Genomic DNA, 26,083 nt, shown 5'->3' with positions numbered 1-26,083 from the left:
AAGGCTGAGAAACACAACAAGGGAAACTAGACTCTGATTATAAAATGGAATTAGAAAGACATCAAATAAATACGCAGCACGGCACAGCAGTGGTTAGCGCGTCTCCGTCAGAGTTCTGAGATCATGGGATCGAACCTCCTGTGTGGAGTTTGCATGTTCTCCCAGTGCTTGCGTGGGTGTCCTCCGGGCACTCTGGTTTCCTCCCGCATTCCAAAAACATGCATGTTAGGTTAATTGGCTGGTTCACATTGTCCCTAGGTGTGGATGAGTGAGCGAATTGTCTGTCCCTGTGTGCCCTGCGACTGTCTGGCAACCAGTTCAGGGTGTCCCCTGCCCACTGCCCGAAGATAGCTGGGATGGGCTCCAGCACCCCTACTGAGGATAAGCGGTGCAGATAATGGATATTGCACTGCTTCTTGGGCAGTCTATAATCATTCTGTGAAAATAGTAATCGGCCGCCACTTATTTGGCTGGTCATTTGAAGAAAACAAAAACAATAGCATGCTTTTTTTCAAAAATAAAACTGAGATATTTTCTGCACCACACAAAGTCTCACTGCACACAAGTGTGTTTGGCACACTGTTTGAAAAACACTGGTCTATTGAATTACAGACACATCACACAAAACAGGAAAAAGAAAGACATATAGGGTAACTCAGTTAAATTCTCATCAGAAAGTGTACCTAACCAAGTCCCCAGTGTCAGGACAGAGGATCAGCGAACGACATGCGCAGTAGCATCCTGTCAAACAAGGTAGCAAAAAAAAAAGAAGGAAAAAAAAAGACCGGGTCGATTGATAGCAAGTGGTAAGCTGTTGTTTCTTGAAACTTTTGTTCTTTTTTGTGTACATTTCTTTTAACCGTCCTGGTCACGTCCGGCACCTGTTGCTCTTCCCTCCTCGGCGTAGTGAAGCAACGTGTCGGTGGACCTGAAACGGAACGGCATCCATGATGATGACCGTCTGCTCGTCACGGTAATGGATGCCACGAGACGCTGTCTGTATATGTCATGTCAAATTGATATAGTTAATGACCCTAAATGATTTTCATATTGATGTTGTCTAGCTTGCGTTGCCTTATTAAGAAAAAATAAGTTGGAAATAAACCGTGAAGGACAGTACTTATCCCTTCGTACCTAATTAGCTTTTCAATGAGACGTCGTCATTGCCAACCGAGACGGACATGTCCGTTTAAATCTCAACGGTGACCATAAATATGCTAAACACCATTAAAGAATTGTTGCACACATTCATGATTTATCGAGATGCTACACAACATTGGCGAAGTTTGTGATGGGATTATTATTTTAATTAGATTAGCATTGTCTTTATTATTGTCCGTGTTGATTGCAATGTAGTTTATATTAGTTACACCGATTAGACGCTGATTTTCAGGGTAAGCGTGTAATAAAAGACTTAAAGGATAAAAATGAGATAAATATATAATATTAGGACAGATGGGTAATATTTACACAATAGTGGTTGTTGGTATCCATATTGGCCTTTATCGTCATTGATTACGACATAGGGTACCGTTACAATATTAATCATACTACTCCAGGTCAAACATGTAAAACACCTAAAAGATAAAAATTAAGTTAAAAAAAAGTATTACAATGATTGGTCATATTTACAAGGGAGTTGTTGTAGATTGGCTTTTATTGTATGTATATAAGAAAACAGCACAATTACATTACCAGCAACATTGTGCACCAATAAGAATACATAATCAATACATGTATATACATGTTTGATACATAGTCAAGGTATATATATATGTATATGGTATTAACAGCATGCAATGTATGATAGGTATTTTTGTAACACGTTTATTTGAATGAAATAGAAATAGCTTGATTTGTATTGATTGCATATTAATAATGCACATTGTTTTCAACAAGAGGAGACATGGCACTTCAGAAAATCTTAAAAAAGACTTAAAAGATAAGATTGCGACTTAAAGGATATTGGGAACGATAGGTAATAGCTACAAGGTGGTTGTTGTAAACTGGCCCAAATCGTAGGCACATCAGAAAACACTGCAATGACATAAGTAGCAATTTTGTGGACAAATAAGAATAAAGTCATAAAATATGACTTTTTTATATATAATCAAGATGTGAGATTCCAAAAGTGTTCACACACGTAAATATTTTTTATTCTGAACTATCAATTCAGCTAGATTAATAATTAAGACCTTGCGTTGTCTTCATTGCCAGTGCCAGTGCCCAAACTGATTCCATTTCCTCACAGTTCATAATGATGTGACCATAGGGTGTGTAATTATATACAGTGGGCTGAGGGAGAAACAATATGTCCTTTCTAATTACCACAGGGCGGCTTGTAAACCCTCCTGGAGATTTAAATCCCACCAAAGAGCATTAACTGACAAACTGCAATCTCTTGTTTAAAGAAAAAAAATGATAATGAATTAAAGTGTCTTGCAGAACAGATGTGGAATATTTATTGGATGCATTTCCCTAATTATGATGAGATGATTCTATGTGCAGCGGCAATTAATTGCTTCACGATTTGTATTTGGATGACAGTTTTTGCACACAGTGACAAAAGTATTTATCCTTTTTAGGTGTTAAAAGTCCTGGGTGTCGGAAAGAAAGCGAAGCGGGAAATTACAGTGAAAGTCTTCAAGAGAATAGATCTATGATGGAGATCATGGGTGAGTACATCATTTTTAGAAACAAAGAGGTCATGCAAGTAAAGTAATGAAGTGATCCGCTTGCAGGTTGTGCATGGCTCAGAGTCAAGATGTTCTCAAACTTTACAGCGTCTTAACCCTTCTGCCATTGGCAATTACTGAATTTCTGGCTCATGCTCATTAACTAGCTTCTCACTCAACACAGCCTGCCAACGTGACCCCGTGCAACCTTTCAGGTTTTGCGGCACTATCATCAAGTAAAGCACATTCGATTTTGCCAGAATTTTAACACTTCAGAGTTCGTAACTTTCATACAAGGAGGGTAGCTTACTGTATTAAAAAATAATTATCAAAGGAAATAAATAGAGTAGGATGAACCACTTCATCGGCAGTGGCTCAGGAGGTAGAGCGCTCTTCTTGGGATCAAGAGATCGCAGTTCGAATCCCGGCTCCTCCGTGTTACATGTTAAAGTGTCCTTGGGTAAGACACTGAACCTCTAATACCCCCAATAAGCAGGGCCTTTCATGGTTGCACGGGCGCTATTGGGAAATGTGAAGCACAATGTAAAGCGCTTTGGGAAGTCTTGACTTGAAAAGCGCTATATAAATGCAGATCATTTCATTTCATTTCCACAGTTACTTTTATACATTCTAACTTAATTAAATGTACCTACGTCATGATGAGCACACACGGGGCAGCACGGCGGCGCAGTGGTTAGCGCTTGTGCGGCACAGTTCATGTCATAGGAACCTGTCGTGGGTTCAAATCCAGCTCCAGACTTCCTGTGCGGAGTTTGTATGTTCTCCCCGTGCTTGTGTGGGTTTCCTCCGGGCACTCCGGTTTCCTCCCACATTCCAAAAACATGCATTTCAGGTGAATTGGCCGGTCCAAATTGTCCCTAGGTGTGAATGAGCGAATGAGTTGTCTGTCCCTGTGTGCCCTGCGATTGGCTGGCAACCAGTTCAGGGTGTCCCCTGCCCACTGCCCGGAGATGGCTGGGATGGGCTCCCTACTGAGGATAAGCGGTGTAGCTAATGAGATGAGATATATATTTGTAATACAATACACTTTGATATTGGTACACCCTTAGTAAAAGCATTCTGTGGCCAGCCTCGTTAGCTCAGCTCAATAAATAACTTAGTTTAATAGATTTAATGCAGTTATTTAGCAGGGAATTTGAAAATGTAAAGTTTAAAAAGTTGTATGAAAAAATAATTATTTATCATGGATAGCCTAATTCGATATATCCGTATAATACAGGCTAAAATAGCTTAATCTGGGTCAAATTGTTTTTCATTATAACCAGTTTATCCCATTCCATAAAATATGTACATTTTAATGTGAAAAAATAAAATACAGGTTAGAAAACAAATACATTCTGAGGATAATGGAGAATGTATTTGCAGAATTGCATTGTTACTATGACGTTTCTGTTTAAGAATCTGGATTATATTATTTTTTGGGGGGGATATTTGCACAAGGTTGCATTTCATTTTATTGTAAACATTTGAAATGTGCAAATGGGTCTGCCGTGATTATACTTTTATATCAGGTATGAGCTTTACATTTTTAAATGTGCTGTACGGAATTTGGAACTTTTCTGCTCGCTGACATAATCTTCGGCTTGTGTCATCATTGCAGCCTCTGTCAAGCTTCTTATATTCCGCTTGAAAGTCTTCTGTTTTCATCTTTTATGTGGTTTGAGTTGGCATCTGGACTGTACTTGAAACACGCCTTTTCTAACTTTCACTATTTTCATGCTACACTAACAAAAAAACTATGGTGACTAGTATAACGTCAGTCACCAAACAAACCCAACCCACACAAACCCTCCTATTTTCTCCTACCTAATGTGTTCATTGGCCACAAGAGCTTTGCAGATACGCAAGGTGGGAAAATGGCTCTTTGAATTCAGTTGGGTAATGTTAACACATAGTTTAGAAAACAATGCTCTATTTTTGCTCTTTTTAAGGAGACCTCAAATGACACACCCGACTTTTTAAGAAAGAGCTAGTGATTTTTGCCTTTATTTTTTTTATTGTATTGAGACATTGACATTGATAAGACCAGAATGTCTGTTTTACAAAGAGAAGGGTCTTTACCAAATTACAGTAACGATAACATTACATTTTTAAGTGACAGAAACTATTGAATTGTTATAGTTTAGTTTGTATGGGTATTGTTTGAGAATTGTTGGTTCCCCCTTAAGAATTGGAATGGGTAATAACAGTTCTGTTTAAAGCTTATTGTGGCCAGTTCCACACTTGAACCATTGAAATATATTAATGTCAGGGCTCCAATGCCTGACACTGATAAATAAACAAGGGCGGCTATATTTATGTTCCCAATATATGCCAGATATGAGTAGTGAGGGTTTGCAGCTCTAGGGATAACTGCAAAGTCATCCAGGAGAAACCTTGCATCTGAATGACACGCAAATTAATGAAGTACAATTTGTGTGCAGATACTCAGCGTGCCTTGGAGGCTGTGGAGCGGCTTCAAGCTAAACTGAAAGAGCGAGGGGAGGCCCCCGCTCAGGAGAAACTCAGCCTCCTGAAAACCGTCCTACGGAGCCCCCTCTTCCTTCATATTCTCAGTTTACAGAAGGCTCAGCGCAAGCCTCCAGCCAAGGTAGAGCGAGATCTCGAGTCTGTATGTGTGTGTGCGTGGGTGGGGGTTGGGGGGGGAGGGGGTTTGCCTGGTTCGTGTACATGGAATGATGAAGAAGTAGCTGGAATCATTCCCAAAATACTGAATGCAGGAAGCAAACCGGATGAGTAATCAGCTTACCTTGGCTTACCACTAAAGCCCAAAGACAGAGAGAGGGAGTCAGAAGGAAGGGTGAAGGAAGAAGTGTTTGCACTGTATGTAATGTCAAGGAGTTTACCATAACCACTTCTAAGTTTTGCCTCTATTGTTGGAGTGTGTTGGATGTGGCCCATGTGTTCTTAAAAACTGTCGCTCACTCCCATTTGCATCACATAGCATGAGGAAGACAAGATTTAATCTAGGTTGAGTTGCTTGGCCGTGTATCAAGGCGTGCTAAGTGTAATTAAGCTGTGATAGACTAACACTATAAGACCAACTCACACATTATTACTTTAGCGTGGTAGCATAAAAGCATCCTCCAGTCAACTTTCAGAATAAGGTTCTATTTACACTAAAATACCCAACAATGCACCACATATTAAGTACTTCTAATCGAACAAACATTTTGAATGTTGTGTGTCTTGTGTAAAAGCCCCATGACTAGCTAGCAAGCTGTACAGTATTTACTTGCGGGGTTACAAAGTGGAGCCTTCTTAGTCAAGTCAAGTCAAGTCATTTTTATTTGTATAGCCCTTAATCACAATAAGTCTCTAAGGGCTTCACAGATTAGTACACTATGTTACACAGACTATTTTTCAGCCGACAAGAAGAGTAGGTTATTATTCATATGCAATGGAGTAGAAGTGAGTTTTAAGTTTAGATTCAAACATTTCCACTGAGGTTGCAGATCGGATCTCAGGGGGAAGAGCATTCCACAGCACCGGTGCCCGGATGGAGAACGCTCTCGATCCAGCAGAACACTTCTTTGCTCTCGGGATCACCAGACGACCGGCACTCTCAAAACGTATGCTTCGGACCGGGACATAGGGGCAGATCAGATCTGAAAGATAAGAGGGAGCAAGTCCATGTATGATTTTGTACAATACTAAGAGAACCTTGAAGTCACATATTTGGCTCACTGGGAGCCAGTGCAAGTTAGCCAAAATTGGTGTTATGTGATCGTACTTTTTTGTCCTAGTTAAAAGCCTCGCTGTGGCATTTTGTACTAGCTGAAGAGACTTGATTCTGGACTTCGGGAGACCGGAGAGTAGTGCATTACAGTAATCGAGACGGGAGGTAACAAACGCATAAATTATAGTTTCCGCATCAGACTGAGACAGTATTGAACGGATTTTGGCAATGTTACGAAGATGGAAGAAAGCGGTTCTAGTAATTTTCTTTACATGCATCTCAAAGGTTAGATCAGGGTCAAATATGACACCTAAATTTTTAACTGAGTCACTCTGTGTGATGTGACATTTGTCAATGTTCACAGCAGTTTTTGAGAATAAGTCACGGCATTTAGATGGACCAATGACTAACATTTCGGTCTTTTCAGAGTTAAGACGCAAGAAATTGAGTGACATTCACTCTTTTATCTCAGTGAGGCAGGCCTCCAAATTTCCACAGTTTAGTGTGGAAGATTCCTCCAACGGAAGATAGAGTTGAGTGTCGTCTGCGTAGCAGTGGAAGCTGATATTGTACTTGCGAATAATGTCACCTAATGGAAGCATGTAAATGTTGAAAAGAAGGGGGCCAAGCACTGAACCCTGCGGAACACCGCAGGTAACATTAAAGGGCTCAGATGTCATTTCACCATATTTAACACAGTGCGTCCTATCTGAGAGGTAGGATCTGAACCACGAGAGGACGGTTCCTGAGAGACCAATCCATTTTTCCAACCGTTCTAGTAGGATATTGTGGTGCACTGTGTCAAAAGCAGCACTAAGATCCAGCAGCAGCAAAAGTGATGAAGCGCCAGAATCCATTGACATTAGGAGATCATTTGTTACCTTCATCAGAACTGTCTCAGTAGAGTGGTTAGCCCTGAATCCTGATTGCATGGATTCAAAAAGGTTATTCTCGGATATGAAAGCATTCAGCTGCTGTGCCACTACTTTTTCGAGTACTTTAGAGAGGAAAGGTAGGTTTGACACAGGTCTGTAATTACTTAATATTTCTGGATCAAGGTTGGGTCGTTTCAGTGTGGGTTTAATAACGGCGGACTTAAAAGCTGCTGGAACTACACCTGAGGAGAGTGATATGTTTATAATATTTAGAACTGAAGGTCCAAGGACGCCAAAAAGACTTTTAATAAGTGAACCTGGGAGCGGGTCGAACTGGCAAGTTGTCGGTTTGGCCGCATTTACCACCTGTTTGAGATCATCAAGTGACAGTTCACTAAAACCGGCCATTTTCCCAATGCAGCCACCCTGTCGTGCATCTGTAAATTTCAGTCCTTTAATATGTGTGGTATTAATAATTTCTTTAGCAATTTCTTCCTGTATGCATTGAATCTTCTTAGTAAAGAAGACCATTAAGTCCTGAGCAGAGTGTGTCGAACTATCTGCGATAGTCTGTTGCCTTGTAAGCGATGCTACAGTGTCAAAAAGGGCTTTGGGGTTGTTCTTTTGAGACGCAATCACCTTCGAAAGGTAGGCCGATTTTGCAGAGGCAAGGGCCGCTTTATACTTTAACAAGCTGTCACACCAGGTTTGATGGAAAACCTCAAGCTTGGTAGCGCGCCATTTTCTTTCCAATTTCCTGCATTCTTGTTTAAGGGTTCTAGTTTCATCAGTAAACCAAGGCGTGCGTCTTTTAGGACGTGATTTTAGTTTTATGGGCGCTATTGAATCCAGCACCCTAGTCAGGGTGGTATTGAACTCATTCATGAGTGAGTCAATCGAGCCATTGTATGTAGGAAAGGACGCAACTGCTCCAGGAAGGAGTTCAAAGAGCTCAGAAACTGTGCCAGTGCTTATATTGCGTCCGCTAAATACTTCAGCTTTTTTAACACTACACTTAGCTAGCACCTCAAATGTAACTAAATAATGATCCGAGATAACGGTAGTACACGGTAACACCATAATGTTTGAGGTTAAAACTCCTCGAGTCAGAATCAAGTCTAGCGTGTTCCCATTTTTATGGGTTGGCAAATCAACCAGTTGAATAAAGCCAAATGCATCAATTAGAGACCTAAACGCAATAGTAAATGAATTGAGTGGGGAGTTCATATGAATGTTAAAGTCTCCCATAATTATAATTTTGTCTGCATAGGTTACAAGTTCAGACAAAAGTTCAGCAAATTCGTCTAAGAAAGTTGTGTATGGCCCAGGTGCACGATAGATAGTTATTACATAAATTGACAATAGAGAGGACTGCATCACAAGAGCCTCAAACGCCTTGTAATTATTAGAGGTACGTGGATTAAATTTGAGCGATTTTTCAGAAATTAGCGCAACACCACCACCCTTTTTCAACGTGCGTGCTATATGGCTACTCTCGTAGTCTGGGGGAGAAGCATAATTTAGCGCTAAGTACTCATCCGGGCGTAACCAAGTTTCACACAGACCCATACAGTTAAGTTTATAATCACGAATAATGTTATCAACAAGTAAAGCTTTTGGAGCAAGCGATCTAACATTCAAAAGACCAAATTTTAGCTTTGCTAAATCATTTGACTTAGCTGAACTCTTTGTAGTCTTTGTCGAAATCTTCAAAAGCTGCCGCTCTTGTGGCTTTTCGTGTGGGTTGTCCGGCGAGGGATGAATGGTGGAATTAGTTACATCCTCGCGTCCATCTTGCTGCTTAGACTTCGCACGCTTCACACATCTGCCTGCACGGCAACCACGCTTCTGTTTTCTGTCCTTACGGCGCCGTTGTCGTCGTTTAAGCGGAACAGCCGTCCACAAGGATGTCGGGTCTCTTTGAAGTTCGCTCGGTATATCATAGGCGGTATAAAAAGTGCCCGAAAAGTCGAAATTTAGACGCCCACCCAACCGAATAAGTTCGTCCCTACTGTAAGTATTTTTGGCCACACATGTGTCCAAAAGTGAAAGCAAAAAAGACAAGAGAACGGCAATAAATAGAAGATTAGCTGGACAACGAGCCGCAAGCATGTATCCATGCGCCGCCATGTTCACTTACCTTTCCGCGCAAGCTGTACCGCCATCACGCTCAGTATTCCCTACGCTAGGCGGCCATTGCTTCGTTTCCCGGGTTCGAGTGGACCCCCGTGAGCCATGCAAAGGGTCCCTCCAGCCTTTCTTCGCAAGCTGTACCGTCGTTACGCACAGGTTGCCCCTACGCACTACTGCCATTACTTCGTTTCCGGGCCTGAGTGGAACCCCTTGAGCTGTGTCGCAGACGCGAGCACGCCACCTCCCAGAGTAGCCCATGGACCGGTTCTGAAAATAGCTCAGTTCACATAATTGAGATTATGAGTGTTTCGGAGCACATTATCAATTCTTCCCAACTATTGAAAAAAATACCCCATTTTTTCGTATGTATTGGGGGGGGGGGGGGGGGGGGGGGGGGGTTTAAGGGTTCTTGTTCATGTCCTTCATTTAAGTACATAGTCCGAAAATCACAGCGAAAATGAACGGAAAATGATACCAGTACTTAAGGTTTGATGCAGACCTGCAGAGTCCGGGTACCCGTTGAAAGTAATCCAAGGAAAAAGAGTCTATATTTCCAAAGGAAAGGGTGGGAAAAATATATGGCCCGATTGGACCCTCAATGGCCCAGTTCAGATCAACAGACCCTATATTTAGTGCCCTGCACTTGACAATCTTCACTCCTCTCCAACCAAAAATCTTATTTTATACAATAAGAGACAAACTATTGCTGCCACCTTTGTCCCAGAGTTGATTCAGTGTGTGCTCAGGCTTTTTAGTAGATGTCTTTTACAATTGCTGTCACATTGGATCGGCTGTAATAAATGTAGTATAAAAATGAACCATGATTAACAGTGAAGTGAATTCAAAACATAGCCTAAAATCAGTCATTTAATCCCCTCTCATCCGGTCTTCCTTTGTCTCTATTGTGCTTTCCACAAAGAATGTCTTCACCTTCGCCGTCTCCTTATCACCGTCATCCATTTGCCTCATTGTTTCCCCTTCTCTCTCACATTGATCAACCCTCTTGTTTATAATTTGTTTTCCCAATCAAGCCCTACCTTCTCAAACACCGTATATATTCATGTATACGTGCAGCCACCCTGTGGATGAAAATAATTTCAGCTACTTGTATTTGGGATACGGACAAGCTCCTTCTCCAAGTCCACAAAACACATGTTGACTGGATAGGCAAACTCCCATGCACCATCGAGGACCATGCATAGCGAGTAGAGCTGGTCCACTGTTCCACAGCCCGGACAAAAACCACACTGCTCTTCTAGGATCCGAGATTCGACTTCCTAAAGGACCCTCTTCTCCAGTGCCCAGGAAAGACCTTGCCAGGGAGGATGAGAAATGTAATTACCCCTTAGTTGGAAAACACTCTTTGGTCCCCCTCCTTGAAAAAGGGGTTCAGCCAGTCCAGAGGCACTGTCCCCGATATCCACCAGATGTTGCAGTGGTGTGTCAACTATGAAATGCTGACATCCATAGCCCTAATGAACTCCGGGCAGATCTCATCCACCCCTGGGGCCTTGCCACCAAGAAGCTTTCTAACCACCTCAGTGACTTCAGCCCCAGAGATATGAGAGCCCACCTCCGAGTCCTCAGGTTTTGCATCCACAGAGGAAGACGTGTTTGTGGGATTGAACATGTCTTGGAAGTATTCTGCCCAACTCTTCACAATGTGCCAGGTTGAGATCAGCACCGCCTCATCTCCACTTTATACGGTCTTGATGGCACACGGCCTTTCCCCACTAAGCTGCCGTATGTTTACCAAAATTTACTCGAAACCGTTGGGCAGTCGCCTTCCATGGCCTCGCCAAACTCTTCTGATTTTTTGCATCGACGACTGCCTAAGCCGCATTCCGCTCGGCCAGTCAATACCTGCCAGCTGCTTCCAGAGTCCCACAGCCGTGGACAGCCCGATAAGACTCCTTTTTCAGTTTGATAGTGTCCCTTACCACTGGTGACCACCAACAGGTCTGAGGTTTGTCCCCACGCCAGGCTCAACTACCTTACGGCCACAGCTTCAGTCAGCCACCTCGACAATGGAAGCACGGAACACAGTCCACTCGGACTAACCCTAGGCCGCAGTTCGATAATCGATTTTGTAGTCGTTTCATCTGACCTGCAGCCGCATGCTTTGGGCACTAGGGTGAAAAGAGCGGAGCTGTAAACTGATCACCACCTGGTAGTGATTTGGCTCTGAAGATGTGGGGAAAGATGCTGGTCCGACCTGGCAGACCCAAGCGTGTTGTGAGTGTCTGTTGGGACCGTCTAGTAGAATCTCCTGTCAGAAAGAGTTTCAATTCACAACTACAGCTGAATATTGTTGTTATTATTGTTATTATTATTATTATTATTATTATTATTATAAGCTGTGTAATCACTGGACCACTAGGTACCTAGATGATGTTGGAAAGGTTATAGGAAAAAGAATGTACATTGTACACGAATAAATATGCTAATCTCTTTTCCACTTCAATCCCAGCAGGGAAAGAGTCTTTCCAAGTCAGTGTCCATGAACTGTGGCAAGTGCCAGGGTGGGATAATGGACGCCAAAGCGCTGAGCCACAGTGACTCCTACACGTGGGCAATGGAGAATCAGAGACCCGGCAGGTCGCTCCACAGGGACGGGAGTGTTTCCTCTCTAGAGTCGCAGGATTTGCCTTTCTCAGACATTTACCCAGAAAACTGCATTCCCGCCGAATCACAGGTAGCGCAAATGTGAATCACAAGTATGAGATGATAATTGTGGAGGCGGATATCTCCCAAAGCGCTCGCTCATTGGGGGTATATCTCAAATTGACTTTAAAAATGTCAGTTTATTTGAAAATATCTCTTCAAATGGCACACACACTGCTGGGGATAGAATCTGTTTGATTTACTTTAGGTTTGTTTGTCGTTTCCTGTAGTACTGCACACCACCTCGGATATCTCGAACGCTGTCTTTGGGGAGGAATCTGGCAGCAATTGCTCATGAGGTAAAATCTTTCTCACTCCGAATCATTCTCAAAATCTCTCACTCTTTGTATCTCACAGTTTCACACTATCAACATATCACTCTCTTGCTCTTTCACCCTCTCTCTGTTTCTGACCCTTTTACTTTTAATCAGCCTTACTGTCCTGTTACCTCTTATTCCCTCTCAAACTCTATTTTACTCAAACTCTCTCTCTGTCTGTCTTTCTCTCCTTCTCTTACCCTTGTTCTCTTATATTTCTCAATCTCTCTTGTTCTCTTTCTCTCTTTGATTCCTATTTCTCTCTCTCATATTTATTCTTTTACTCACGCTTACGGTCTTCCTTACTCTTTTTATTTTATCTCTCATTCTCTTTCTCTTCATTTTCATCTACCTCCTTCTCTCACTATCGATCCCTCTATATTTCTCTTTCCCTCATTCTCTACTTCTCACTATTTTACTGTCACTCACTCACTCAAACTCAGTCTCTTACTTTTGATATTTCTCTCACCTACCGTCTCATTTATTCTCTTACTCTCACTTACTTTCTTCCATGGCTAATTTTGTCTCACTCTCTCTTTAATTCCTCCTAATTCTTGGTCACTCTTGAGCTCTATTGCTCTATTTCTTTCTCTCACTCTCCACAACTCACTCTTTTTTATTTTGTCACTATTTCACTCAAACTCTGTCTTACTTTAAATTTATCTCTTTCTATATCTATTTATGTTAATGTCTTATTATCTTACTCTCGTGTAGGAAAAATTGCTTTTAATTATAATTATTTAAAATTTAATTTTTTGGTTGGTAACCCCTGGTTACCAAGTTAGCCATCAGAAATAGTCTAAAATAGCATTTTTTGCCTCTGTAATATCAAGAAGGAAGCAAACCTCACAACATGTTGTATTTTAGTTTTATATTATCGATTTTTCAGTTAATTGATGATCGATGAGTCCAAAAGAAAAATATACACACACACACACTAAGAAATATTGCAACGTGGTTTGATTCTAACAAACTACGATGTATTTTTATGGCATGGAAAATTTAATCAAAAGAGAGAACAAAATACATTGTTGACACAAGAAGTCGCTATGTTAGCGAGATGGGAATGGGGAGGGATAAAATCTGCAGCAGGAATAAAGGTACTGATAAGCCCAGTTTTAAGGTATTCAACTCATCTGAATGGCCAGAAATTATGGTGTAGATTTGTGATCCAATTGCCGGGCTTTCAAGGTGTCAGTAGAGTTTGTGGTTTGAAAAGGTTAAGGGAAAATTGATTTTTGGCAGTGTCGTTCCTTTCCTCTTGCTTACTTTTTTTCCGTATTCTCCTTCTCTTACCCTTGTTCTCTTACTCTTGATCTCTCTCTCCCTTCACTTCCCTTCTCTCACCATCAACTTTTCTCCTTTTCTCTGTCACTATATCACTCTCACACAAACTGTCTTCCTCTTGATTACTCTTACTCTCTCTTACTTTCTCTCTTATGCTCTTACTCTCGTTTACTTTCTCCCATACTCCTTTTTATTCTCTTTGTTTCCTTATATGTATTTATTTTTTTCTCTTTTCTCTTACTCCATGTCTTCAAAATGTAAACACTTTTTTTGTTGTTGACATAATTGTGGTTATTTTTTTTTTTTATTAGAGGCGACACTTGGAGATCATAGAACTGACCAATGACGGGAAAGGCCTCGGCTTTGGCATCATTGGAGGACGGAGCACAGGAGTCGTGGTGAAGACCATCTTGCCAGGTGGAGCAGCTGGGCAGGTAATGTGAAACACTCTTCATTCATTTGAATTGCAAATTTGCCTGCTGGGTTTGAACATAACATCAATGTTACCATTATGACAAAAAACTAACTTCTCAGTTGTGAGAAAAAGATTCAGGCGATGAGGGAAATTTATTATGCAACAACATAATAGTTGAAATATGGTGACTGCATCGGTTCAACAAGATTGTTTTTCAGTAGGGAGTCATTATAATGAGTCACTCATCATAATTATTCATTACCAAAAAAGGCAAAACTTTAAAAAGCGGACAAGAAAGTAAGTTAAATTAGTGTAGTTTTGCTGTTACAGTGTGCAACCAAGCTAATTGATTGGAGCCCCTACTATTTTCTTTTCCTGTAAAAGACTCTCTAAAATAGTTTCCGTGCTGTGGGGTGACAGTGCTAAGTACTGTCCTGCTGTGCCAGTAAAAATCTTTAAAACTCACCAATTAGGAATAGTCAAACGAATGTAAGGTTTTGATATAGCTACTGATTCCTCTTTGTTTTAATACAGAGAATTGCTTACCACATGTCTTTACCCAAATGAGCACTAGCACCTGTAATGAATTGAACGAAAAATGTGTTGTGATTAAAACTTGGCACCCTTAGGATCAGAGACTTCGCAGTGGCGATCAGATCTTGCGCATTGGAGACAACGATCTGGCTGGCATGAACAGTGAACAGGTGGCGCAGGTGGGTTGATAGACAGATGGGCTGCTGGTCCACGCTATTCCCTGAATGGTTCTACTGTCTAGGGAGATAACAAATCTCTCTAAATTACCTACAATGCATTTGGAAAAATTGTGAACATAGATGGCCGGTAACTGTTGCTTAATTCAAAATGCTGAATGGTATAAGAAAACATGAATGAACTGTATATGTCCCTATTAGAGTTAAGTGTTGAGATGGAAATGCAGCCCTAGATAACTTGCTAGAGCTAGTTTGTTTTCTAGGTTGCTGTTTAGAAATACCGTGCATTGATTGATCAGTCGCAATATATCACTGATCACAATTGTATAATATTGGCTGCAACGAGAATCAAACCCTGATTAGAGCAGAGAGCGTGGCAGATCCTCTCCACTAGACCATTGGGGTCACAGAGGATACATGAAAATGCATTTGGTGGTATATCATTTTTAGTCACGTTACACAATTGTTAATGTCATTTCGGGCCTGCCCGCGACAGTACAGTTAGTCATTGCAGTAAAGGTTGGAGACCAGTAAAATAAGGTATTGTATCGCCCACTTGCAAAGTCTTTACGAAAAGCGCACAACATTCTGAACTAAATGAAGAAAAAGGCATTATGGTAAGTATTTCGGTCGTTCTGAACAGATTGAGGAAAAAGGAAGTGCGTGAACAGAATACAGTCGTCCTGAAAGATATGAATAAGCACATGGCCGCTAATATTTAAAACATTTTTCACCTACAATGCTTGGTTTTATCAGAGAAAAAGTGAAACCCAAATTTATACCGATTTTTAATCACTTTTTTTATATCTCTAACGTATGCAGTGATGCAGTGACTAAAAATGAGTTAAGACCTAATGCCTTTTCACGCGTTGCTTGTACCCCTACTGGTCTAGTGGATAGGATCTGACACTTTCCCCGCCGCAATCTGGGTTTGATTCCCGTTGCATTCAAAGTCATGCAATTGTTAACAACTTCCATGTCTCTAGCAGCCTGATGGTTATAATTTAGTGCTTCTGCCATTGTTATCTGGTTCTGGTCAGCAATAAAATGTATTGACTGATCAATATTGCACATACAGTGGAACTTCGGTTTTCGAACGCCTCTCAGTTCAAACAAATCAGAGTCCGACCAAAAATTTCGAGAAATTCTTGCTTCGCTGTTCGGTCAAAAAATCGGAGTTCGAACGCCGGTAATGCCTGTGTGCGTACGCTAGGGTGCGATACTGAGCGGCGTACGGGTGTAAATCGCTCTTTTCTTGACCAACTGTTGTCGCGTGCGGACGTGCTTCATTTGCTTTCGCTTTTAATATAGGTGTATGAAGTGTTTTAGCCCCTAATTATGCCTCTGAAGAAAGTCCGTGCAAGCAGCAAAGTTGCTACAGGTAAAAAAAGAAAAGTAGTGCGTACAACTATTGCATTTAAGAAAAAAAATAATAGCAAAATATGAAGGAGGTGTGTGAGTGTCTGATCTTGCTAGGGAATACAGCATGGCTAAATCTACGATCAGTACGATACTAGAGAATTAGGAGGCTGTGGAATCTAGTGATGTGGCTAAGGGAGTGAGTGCTATAAGCTAGCAGAAAAGAAGGCAGAAGCAAGTGTCATTAGATCGGTATTTTAAGAGAAAAGAACATCCTTCCAAACAATAAATTTCCTTCCTCCTCCATCCCTCTCCCCACCGTCTACCTGCGCCTTCTGCTGACCACCACAAAGGTAAGAAATCCTATTCATAATTCTTTTCTTTATCCTTTTTTTTTTTAATTTTTACACGTTCATGTTAGCGTAATCTTTCGTACGGAAGATTACGATAACGCGAACGTACGATTAGCATGGGTTAGCTTTATGTTTATGTTAAACATTCAAGGTAAACATTCAGGGTGTTGGAACGGAGCCCAACATTCAGGGTGTTGGAACGGAGCCCCCTTTCCAATGAACCGCTCACCACTTGTTGTTGAGACCCGGGTGCTAAATGACTTGTAAACGACCTGATTTTTTAATTTTTACATGTTCATGTTAGCGTAATCTTTCGTACGGAAGATTACAATAACACTGAACGTACGATTAGCCTGGGTTAGCTTTATGTTTACGTTAAACACTCAAGGTAAACATTCAGGGTGTTGGAACGGATTAAAACGATTTACATTATTTTTAATGGGAAAAATGATTTCGGTGATCGAACAAATCGGTTTTCGAACAGGGTTCTGGAACGGACTATGGTCGAGAACCGAGGTTCCACTGTATATGTTGATACATGTCCAATTTTGACTACAAATAAGACGCACCTGATTATAAGGCGCACATTTAAATTTCTGGCCAATTTGGGGTTTGGGTGCACCATATAGTCAGTCAACTACGGTATTTTCTTTAGAAGTGGATTCACAATCATCGCACACTTCCTTACCCAGGTGCTACGAAATGCCGGTAGCAAGGTAAAACTACTCATCGCCAGGGACATCAACAAGGCCAACCTTTCCTCTCCTCTCCTCAGCCAAGAGTCCTTGGATGACGAGGTGCATTGATGTCCAAATATACTAAATTCTATTAAAAAAAAAGTTTGCCCTCAGACATAAATAACAAGGTTTGATTGTGTAATTAGTTTCTATTAATTTAATGTGTTGTTTTTGAGACTAATGTTTTGATTACCCTATTTCCATTTCTGAGAGAACACAATTTGAGGCAAATTTAATTATAAGTACACAAGCCAGTTGAATTTCTGAACCTTAAAATGGTCGTGTGTATTCAAGTGAGTATTTTGTCACCACATAAGAGGGGTAAACTATTAGCAACACCTCTTACCACAATATAGTAGATAATTAAAATTAACGGCGCAGTAATGGACATATTTTTTTTATTTTTACTTCTTAAATGATGTCAAAACTCTGCACTTATTTAAATATTATGTGATGGTGTTGCACTGTGTGTCAACAATGTTGTCTTTGTTTCTCACCAGCTCTTTGACTTGAATGATGACTATGAATTCAGCGTGCAGTTCACTAAAAACAGCCACGGGCTGGGATTCACCATCTCCAGCTATGTAGGCGACCTAAATTCAAGTAATAAAAAGTGTCTCGTATATAAAAATCACAATGAATGCTTATGAAAAAGCTAATAGTGTTTTAAATCTGTTCCTTTTTGGCTGTTGTTATTCTTGTTTTCATCCTGCTCAGTATACAGCGCTGGTGTGATGGTGAAGAGCATTTTGAAGGGCAGCAGTGTTGAGCAAGATGGGTACATTCACATTGGAGATATAATCCTTTCTGTAAGTTAGAAAAACTTTTCTCATTTGCATAAAAAATAAAGACACATTGACAGCTAAGTGCACATAACATTGAGTTCAGGTTTTGACTTTTTTTACTTAGGGGCCGGTCACACAGACATTTGCGGCTGAATCACGGCTAAAATTTTGCGTTTTTTTTTTGCCCGTGGTTGCCCGGGATGGAAAATGCGCAAAATTTGACAACCCGCCGTTCGTCTGTGGTATGGCCGGAAAAAAGACGCCGGCGACTGTTCCGCTTCCTCATCGCGTCATTTCTGCGTCATTTTCTCGTGTGTACCCCGGGTATAAAAGCTCCCGAGCCGGTGTTGTGCCCAAATCCGACTCCTACGCAACACACCCACCCCCCCCACACCCTCGCGTGAACGCGCATTCTGCTGCGATCGCTTTTGACCTTTTCATCCGCGTTAACAAACGCATTTTGTAGAATACGATCGCACTTTATTGTTTAAATAAACGCGTTATATAGACTAGGATCTCCCAATTATTATAATTAGCTCGCTTTATTGTTTTAATAAGCGTTTAATATACAATACGATCGCTTCTGATGAAAGCGCAGCAGAATGCGCGTTCACGCGAGGGGGGAAGGAATTACCGTTCGATTGCGTTCACAGCAAAAATAAAGACGGAATGGATTATGTTGTATTACATTCCCAACGAATGCAAGACGAAGTGGATTTGGTTATATGTTCGCCATTACATTTCCTATAAGTAGGATAAAACGAGGTAAAAATGGTTGGAGAAGCGAGGAAATGCAAATCTCGGCAGGGATGTATTTCTCGGGCTGTAGAATTCATAAACGCTCTAGACACAGTCCCGTAAATATCAAGATTTCAAGCTATGGCATCATATTTATTTTATTATCTTGAAAAGAAATGTCAAGAAATAAATATATGGGTTAAGACGAGATCACTACGCTGACGGGGAGGGGTTTATTGAGGGTAATTGTTTTATCCATTTTGCTAATTATTCATTATCGATCAGTTCATAACACGTTACAAAGCTTAGGAGCCGGGACTCTTACTCTCGGCCAAAAGGCCAAGCTAAGGACCTAGCATCAAAGCCTTGCTACGACCATTGATAATGCACCGAAAGATTTATTCGAAATGAAGAGAAACTACGCTGACGGTGATCCATGTTCACCCCCTTGACGTCACGAGCACAATGGTGTGCTCGGCAAATCGCGCTGTATATACGCGGAGAAAGGCGTTTGACTGTCACACGTGTAACACGCTAATTTCACGTAATAACACCGCGATACAGGCGCAGAACATGCTATTACCATGCTCCGCCCACGATTACCCGCTGAAATTTCCCGTCCTACCCATGTGTAACTACGCCCTGGCCGCGGCCAGAGCACGTCGTTCCGCGCCATTTCCGCGTCATTACCTCGTGTTGACCACGTGTGCGGCACGCGGTTTAACACGTGCTCAAACTTTTGAGCAGCTCAAAAGTTTTGAACGCGGCCAACCACGTGAAAATTTCCGACCGCGAGTAAAGCACTGCTCTATCTCGTCTATATGGCGGTCTCAAAACGTCCAACAGCGCCCAACGACATCTGCTTCACGGCCAGAAGTTTACGGCCGCGGTCCAGCCTCGGTAAACTCGTGAAAGGCTGTGTTCACGCGCTCTCAAGAATTGAACAGCGCAAAATTTTTTCGCGCTGCCACCCGCGCGCGAATTTCCGACCTCGTGTTATGCACTGCCGTAACTCGTCTGAATGGCGATCTCAATGCGTCCTATAACGTCCGCCTCAAAGTCAGAAATTTCTGGCCGTGATTCAGCCGCAAATGTCTGTGTGACCGGCCCCTTAGAAACAAAGAAAGTTTAATCTTTGGATTCAATCATTTGGACCACCATGGGCTGGCTTTGGATTTTTTTTTAGCATCACTGACTAAAAATGGCATTTGGCATGACCCAGAAGACTAGGTAAAAATGTTAAAACATTGCCAGTAACGGGGAAAGAACATGATTTCTATTGCTACTTCAACTTGATTTATTTACGGGGTATTTTTACAAAATTTGAACAAGAAAATACAGGCTAATAAATATGTTGTAATTCGTGAATATGTGTTGTCGTTTCACGATTGGTTTGGTTCTGAATGTTTAAATTTTTTAATTTTGGCTTCAGTTCATTGCAGGAGTGAATTTTGTCTAGTGTGATACAAGGTCGATGACCACGCAAACATTTTTGAGGGAAACAAACAATTGACTCATCATGTTGAATAGAAAAACTTAGAAAGTAAGCATTTGCAAATCAAAAGAAAATAAAAACACAATATATTTGCAGTATTTATAATGTATGTGATTGCTTAATAATTTTTTGTGATCCCTGCATCCTTAGAATATTAGTTTTGGTCGCCCTCAGAAAAAAAATCAGTTTGGACATCTGTGATCTAAATGTACACTGTGTTCCAAAATGGTAGTTTCTTTTCGAAATAGCTTATTGCACCTTTAAGGTAAAGTACTTTCCACAACCTGAAAAATTGCATAAGAAAAAAAATCTGACCTCTTGAATGCCATTAAGTTACAATAGTGCTTTTTCTGGTATTGGAGTGCCAACTAATACAGAAAATCATCATTGTCGTAGCCCTAACTATGTGGTCCTACATAGGAGAAAAGAAAAAGAAGCGAAAACGTTTCCAGGAATTGTTTTGTTTATATGTTTGGTGGAAGATTTCATGCGGAGGCAACAGAATAGTCTGGGAACTACTGGTAATGGGTATAACTATAAACTTCTCAAAAAAGCTCTCATGACAGTCCATCCCATACAACAGCATTCAATCCACTTGCTTTTTATAATGTCCTGGAATGGCTAGTGCAAGGCTCACAAAAGTCATAAGTTCACTTTGGTCTTTGTTACAGATGAGGATTACAACAGTGCAGCTAAGATAGAGCCTTTAGAGGATTTGTTCTGGGAAATTGACTTTTCAACTGTTTGTATACAAATAATTAGGTCTCTGGAGTGCCCACTCAGCCATCAAGTGTGAAATTAAACAACCGGGTAAATCTTTTGTGAGCTGCCATTTTAGAAAAATGCGTCTTGACCTTGAAGGAATTGTTTCACCACCCTAATTAAATAGCGAGTGGCGATGGGTCGGCGCAACACAGCGATTCATTTGTGCTTTGTACGTGGAAGGGTGAGAGTTTGGCGGCAGTCTCAGACATTGCAAGATATTCCAATAAAATCACAAAAAGCAAATTTGCAAGTTTTATTATTTGAAATACAGTCACTAGGGGGTCCTAATAGTCACTGATACTCATTTAGTAGTCAACGCTTAATAGTCCTCACTCTGTTGCAATCGTTGCCTTGGTAAGAAGTCAGAGAATTGCTAGCATCTCCCTAAAAATGACGTGCCTTGCAAAAGTATTGCTCCCCCCAATAGCTTTTTGACATATTGCCATATTTCAGGTTTAAATATATACCGTAAATTCCGGACTATAGAGCGCACCTGATTATAAGCCGCACTCACCCCATTTCGGGGGGGAAACCGATTTTGTACATACACAAGCCGCACCTGTATATTAGCCGCATGTGCCCACATTGAAAAAGCGCAATACAAACACGAAATTGGGGTTTGGGGTTTTTAAGGGTTATTGTTCTATCCTCGTTATTCATTATCCATTATCCGTTATCGGTCAGTTCATAATACGCTACAAAGCCTAGGAGCCGGGACACTTACTCTCAGCCAAAAGGCCAAGCTAAGATCCTAGCCCTAAAGCATTGCTGCGATCATTGCGAATGCACCGTTCCCGGAAGTACTGCAATACCGGGCTGATGCGTGGAGTGGACAGAGCAAGCTCTTATTCCATCTCCGGATTGCAAAAATCAAAGGCCATGCTAAGATCCTAGATTTAAGACCAAGCTAAGGACCTAGCATCATGGCATTGGCCTCTTCTGCAAGACCCGATACAGACCCAAAAACACAGCCGTCAAAATGAACGGAAAATGATACCGGTACTTAACATTTAATGCAGACCTGCGGAGTCCAGGTGCCTGTTGAAAGTAATCCAAGGAAAAAAGTGTATATTTCCAAAGGTAAGGGTGGGAAAATATATATCCACTATTGTCGGCGCATCCACATATACGTCTCACCTTTACTCCACTTCCCGTCAGCCCGCGTTTGCCCCGCCCCTTCTTTCTCATTTGCTCGTACAAAACATATCAGAATAAGTTTCTAAAATGAATACATTACAAAAATATACAGTTGCAAATACATATTATACATGGTTACACATATTTACAAAGAAAGACGGTACACCTAGAGAGTTTTTAAAGCTTTAATAATGACATTATAACTTTCATCCCAAACCGTGCCTGTGAAGGGTAGCAAAACGCTACTAGGAACACGCTCGCAACACAGCAAACAGCTCTGTTAAAAAGATACATCGTACTTATAGTGAGCACGGTAAGTTGTCCTCATCTTCCTCTTTACAGCTGACGTCATCAAAGTCGTCTTCCTTTGGTCTGGGTAAGAGACTTTGTCAAAAACACGCTAGTATCACGCTGGCAAAGTAAAGTTTGCGCGCGATAGCTCTGTTTCCTTCTATAGTAGACTGCCCGATTGCATTTAGCTTGAATGTTGCGTCATGTGCCTTTCTTTTTGCAATTTCCACGATGAGAATATGTCTACGCTAATTTAATTTGTGCACAAGCTAAAAAGTTGCAGTCTAAATCTTACCTCTTGTACTCGAGCGCCGCTGGCAGCCGTTACATAAATTGGCCGCATCACTGAATAAGCCGCAGCGTTGAAGGTTTGGAAAAAAAGTAGCGGCTTATGGTCCGGAACTTACGGTAGATAAAAAAACTAAAACTATTTTCTAAATATAAACATGTGAGACCATTATGTTAAGAAACCAAATGTATTCACCATTTTATGTTTTGCAAACAAATTTAAAAAAAAAAGAAAAGTAGGTGTTGCAAAAATATTGACCCCCTTTAAGTTAAATAACTTGTACAACCTTCTTTTACTGCAATCACATCCTAAATTAATTTTGGGTATGTTTCTTTCTCTTTCTAGTTTTGCACATCTTGAAACAGAAATATTTGCTCAACACTTTGCTTTCAGCCGAAAAAGTTCAATTTTGGTCTCATCTGACCAGAGCACCTTGTTCCACATGTTTTTTATCTCCAATGTGGCTTCTTGCAAATGCCATTTAATGGTGTTCTTTCAGTAGGGGCTTGCTTCTTGCAACTCTTCCATAAAAGGAAGATTTGTGCAGAGAACAACTATTCACACATTGTCTAACCTCAGCTGTGTATGCATACAGGTCACCCAATTTGATCTTGGGCCTCTTGGCTGCTTCTCTGATTAGCTTTCACCTTTTTGGGGCAAACATTTTAGAGCATTGCCCTGGCCTCAATAGGTTTGTAATGGTTATAGAGTTTTTCTTTTTTTACTCTCTCCACTTTTATATTATTGCCAGCACTACTTTCACTAGGCACTGTATTTAGGTACGACGACTAGTTAATGCTAATTTTCATTAGTTATTTTTCCTTTGTATGTTTGATGGAATGATTTTTGAAAGCAACTTGGAACTGTTTAAAATGAAAGAAAATAGGTAATGGAATGAAATCTAATATGTCTCTTGCAGGTAGTTTATTTGGCAGGACTTGTGCATTTTTACACAAAGAATTTTGCCAAATCTGTGAAAGGAAATGAAATAAGGAAAACAAAAGAAACATTTAAGTAGTCTTACTAGCTATAATCCCTATTTGGACCCTTCTCAATGTGAAATATCTGTGTGAAAAATTTCCAATGTGAGCAGTGAGTTTGAAATATTGATACGTGGGATGAAAAATGTAATGGGTCTTGGAGCGGGCCCACTGATGTGGGGTTTGGGACATTCAACTGGGAATATGGAATTATTGTTTGAAAGTTTTAACATGTGGGATGAAAGATTAAAAGAAACTTATACCACAACCCCAGGTGGCCCCAGTTATTCAGTATGCACTACTCTTGAGTGTACACACTGCTTTGTTTTTTTGTTTTTCCTTTTTTTCTCTTTATCCACTTGGGACAACAGTTAGACATGTTTTTCTCAAGTCACTGTGACTGGCCTAAAATCAAAGCGTAAAAGTTAGATTGAATTCCAGTTCATTTTCTGTGGGGCTAAGTGCTAAAAATTGGGCATGTCAAATTTAGTCCTTTCTCCATTTCAAACAATACAACTAATCAGTTTGAAAAAGTGTGAAGAAACACAGTCTGTTCTGCAATTTTTATGAATAATTTAATCAATGAAAACACTAAATAACATAAACCAAGAAGTAAAATAACCCACAAGAAACAAAAGTTAAAAAAATATACAGAAACAAGCATATTTTTAAAACCAATTCAACATTGTTCCATGATCTTCCATTGACAGTAAAAATGCTTACATTTTAGCTCTAGTTTTTTTTTGTTTAATTAAAATGTTTCCTTCAAAAGTTTTCTCACTATTTCATTACACAGAGGGTTACTATGGATGCTTGCAATCTTTGAACATGTCTGATTTTTTTTATGTTGAGTTTTCAAGGTTTGAAAAATGCTTGAATTTTGGTGAAGTGCTTGAAAATGCTTAAAACAGTTGCCATGTTTTTTAGTTTACCATATGAATTAAGACAAAATACAACCAAACGGCCAAACCCGCTATACAGACAAAAGCTTATTCTTATTTTACTGTGTGATATTAAATGATGTGATTAATTATATGTTATAATAGATTTGCCTAAACTTATGTCCCAAATTAATGTAAACATACCACTTAAAATTGGTCTCTCTCTCGCAGTTGAGGCTCTTTTTGACGGTATTTTTTGTCCTAGATCATGATTTCAAAACAAGATGCAAGCAAAGTTATTTTGTAAAAATCTCCCAAAGTACTGCAATCAAGTGTAAAGCTGTAACTATTCCTACCGCTCACCCAATCAAATTGCTCTACATTCTTTGCTAGATTTTCTGGGTTAAACGTTCTGTGGCTTTTCACCTTAATGTGTCTCAATAATGAACATTGATTTAGTGAGCTTCCATATGAATGATTATTGAAGGATTTACTGCCACAACAGGGCCTGTTGGTTTGACACCTTGACTCTAAACTGCAGTTAAAAATATGTCCTATATATATATATATATATATATATATATATATATATATATATATATATACTAGACCTAACCCTGTGTCCATGAAGTACCATACAATACCCCTTGAAAAATGTATACCCATCAACTTGAAAAATTAAATCGGTTTAATTGTTTCGTTGCTTATAAATGTATCGTGTGCATGTGTGAATGATTGAGGAAAAGAGTCAATAAAGCAGGTCAGTACAAATTATAAGTCAACCCATATATCATCGTTGCTATTATAAAAATACGTATCTCCATTATTTGTTATTTTCTATTATCTGCATGAATGGAATGTTACCCTCATTTTTTAAATCCCCAAAACGGACATAGTTAAAAAAAAAAAAAAAGCAATGATAATATGTTTGTCTGTTTTAAAAGTTTGGAGCACAATTATGTAGTTGAGGTAAGCTCTTAAGCCCAAACCTGAGTCTGAGCCCAAGTGCCTAAAATGTCAATCATTACATTTGGGTCAGGCTGAGCTTCTATCACGCTGACTTAAAAAAAAAAAAAAACATTCTAAAAATGTTTACTAAAATTATGTATGGTTACTGAACGATCCATGTTTCTGAACCGCTTATCCTCAGTAGGGTCGCGGGGATGCCGGAGCCCATCCCAGCCATTTTTGGGCAGTGGGCAGGGGACACCCTGAACCGATTTTCAGCTAGTCACAGAGACGGACATCTCACTTGCTCATTCACACCTAGGGACAATTTGGACCGGCCAATTAACCTGACATGCATGTTTTTGGAATGTGGGAGAAAACCGGAGTGCCCGTGGGAAACCTACGCAAGCACGGGGAGAACATCCACACAGGAAGGCTCAATCTCATGACCTCACAACTGTGCTGCACACACACCCACTGCGCTGCCGTGCTCGATACTTAACTAAAAATGAAGAAAAAAAAAAACCCGCATTGGACAGGGATTTTTGT

The 26,083-nt window shown here is 40.5% G+C and overlaps 1 protein-coding gene, 1 long non-coding RNA gene and 1 pseudogene across 6 annotated transcripts in view; 1 reads left to right on the top strand and 2 right to left on the bottom strand.

The window, feature by feature from the left end:
• The first annotated feature begins 686 nt into the window (after nucleotides 1-686).
• LOC148361881 (multiple PDZ domain protein) overlaps nucleotides 687-26,083 on the top strand; it is a 112,095-nt gene continuing 86,698 nt past the window's right edge. For 2 of the 5 annotated variants that reach the window (XM_088342692.1, XM_088342691.1), the window contains exons 1-10: nucleotides 786-973; nucleotides 2,586-2,675; nucleotides 5,120-5,286; nucleotides 11,854-12,078; nucleotides 12,278-12,346; nucleotides 13,963-14,085; nucleotides 14,696-14,779; nucleotides 17,181-17,285; nucleotides 17,726-17,828; nucleotides 17,943-18,034. In XM_088342692.1, coding sequence (XP_088198818.1) covers nucleotides 2,660-2,675; nucleotides 5,120-5,286; nucleotides 11,854-12,078; nucleotides 12,278-12,346; nucleotides 13,963-14,085; nucleotides 14,696-14,779; nucleotides 17,181-17,285; nucleotides 17,726-17,828; nucleotides 17,943-18,034 — 984 coding nt within the window. In that variant the 5' untranslated portion in view covers nucleotides 786-973; nucleotides 2,586-2,659. Of the gene's footprint in view, nucleotides 974-2,585; nucleotides 2,676-2,770; nucleotides 2,912-5,119; nucleotides 5,287-11,853; nucleotides 12,079-12,277; nucleotides 12,347-13,962; nucleotides 14,086-14,695; nucleotides 14,780-17,180; nucleotides 17,286-17,725; nucleotides 17,829-17,942; nucleotides 18,035-26,083 lie in introns of those variants that run through there. The other 3 variants (XM_088342689.1, XM_088342688.1, XM_088342693.1) reach the window with 3 other exon arrangements.
• Nucleotides 17,824-22,263, bottom strand: LOC148361885 (uncharacterized). The gene is made up of 3 exons (XR_015851162.1): nucleotides 22,146-22,263; nucleotides 22,017-22,046; nucleotides 17,824-18,032 (listed from the first exon to the last, which is right to left on the bottom strand). It is a non-coding gene; the product is annotated as an uncharacterized LOC148361885 (long non-coding RNA).
• On the bottom strand, nucleotides 21,787-21,919 carry LOC148361886 (U2 spliceosomal RNA; annotated as a pseudogene).

This window comes from Urocampus carinirostris, chromosome 8 (genome assembly GCF_059441175.1).
Source record: "Urocampus carinirostris isolate Australia breed hairy pipefish chromosome 8, RoL_Ucar_1.0, whole genome shotgun sequence".
Classification (NCBI taxonomy): Eukaryota; Metazoa; Chordata; class Actinopteri; order Syngnathiformes; family Syngnathidae; genus Urocampus; species Urocampus carinirostris.
Note: the sequence above shows the minus strand (reverse complement) of the source record. Positions and strands in the feature narration are given on the sequence as shown.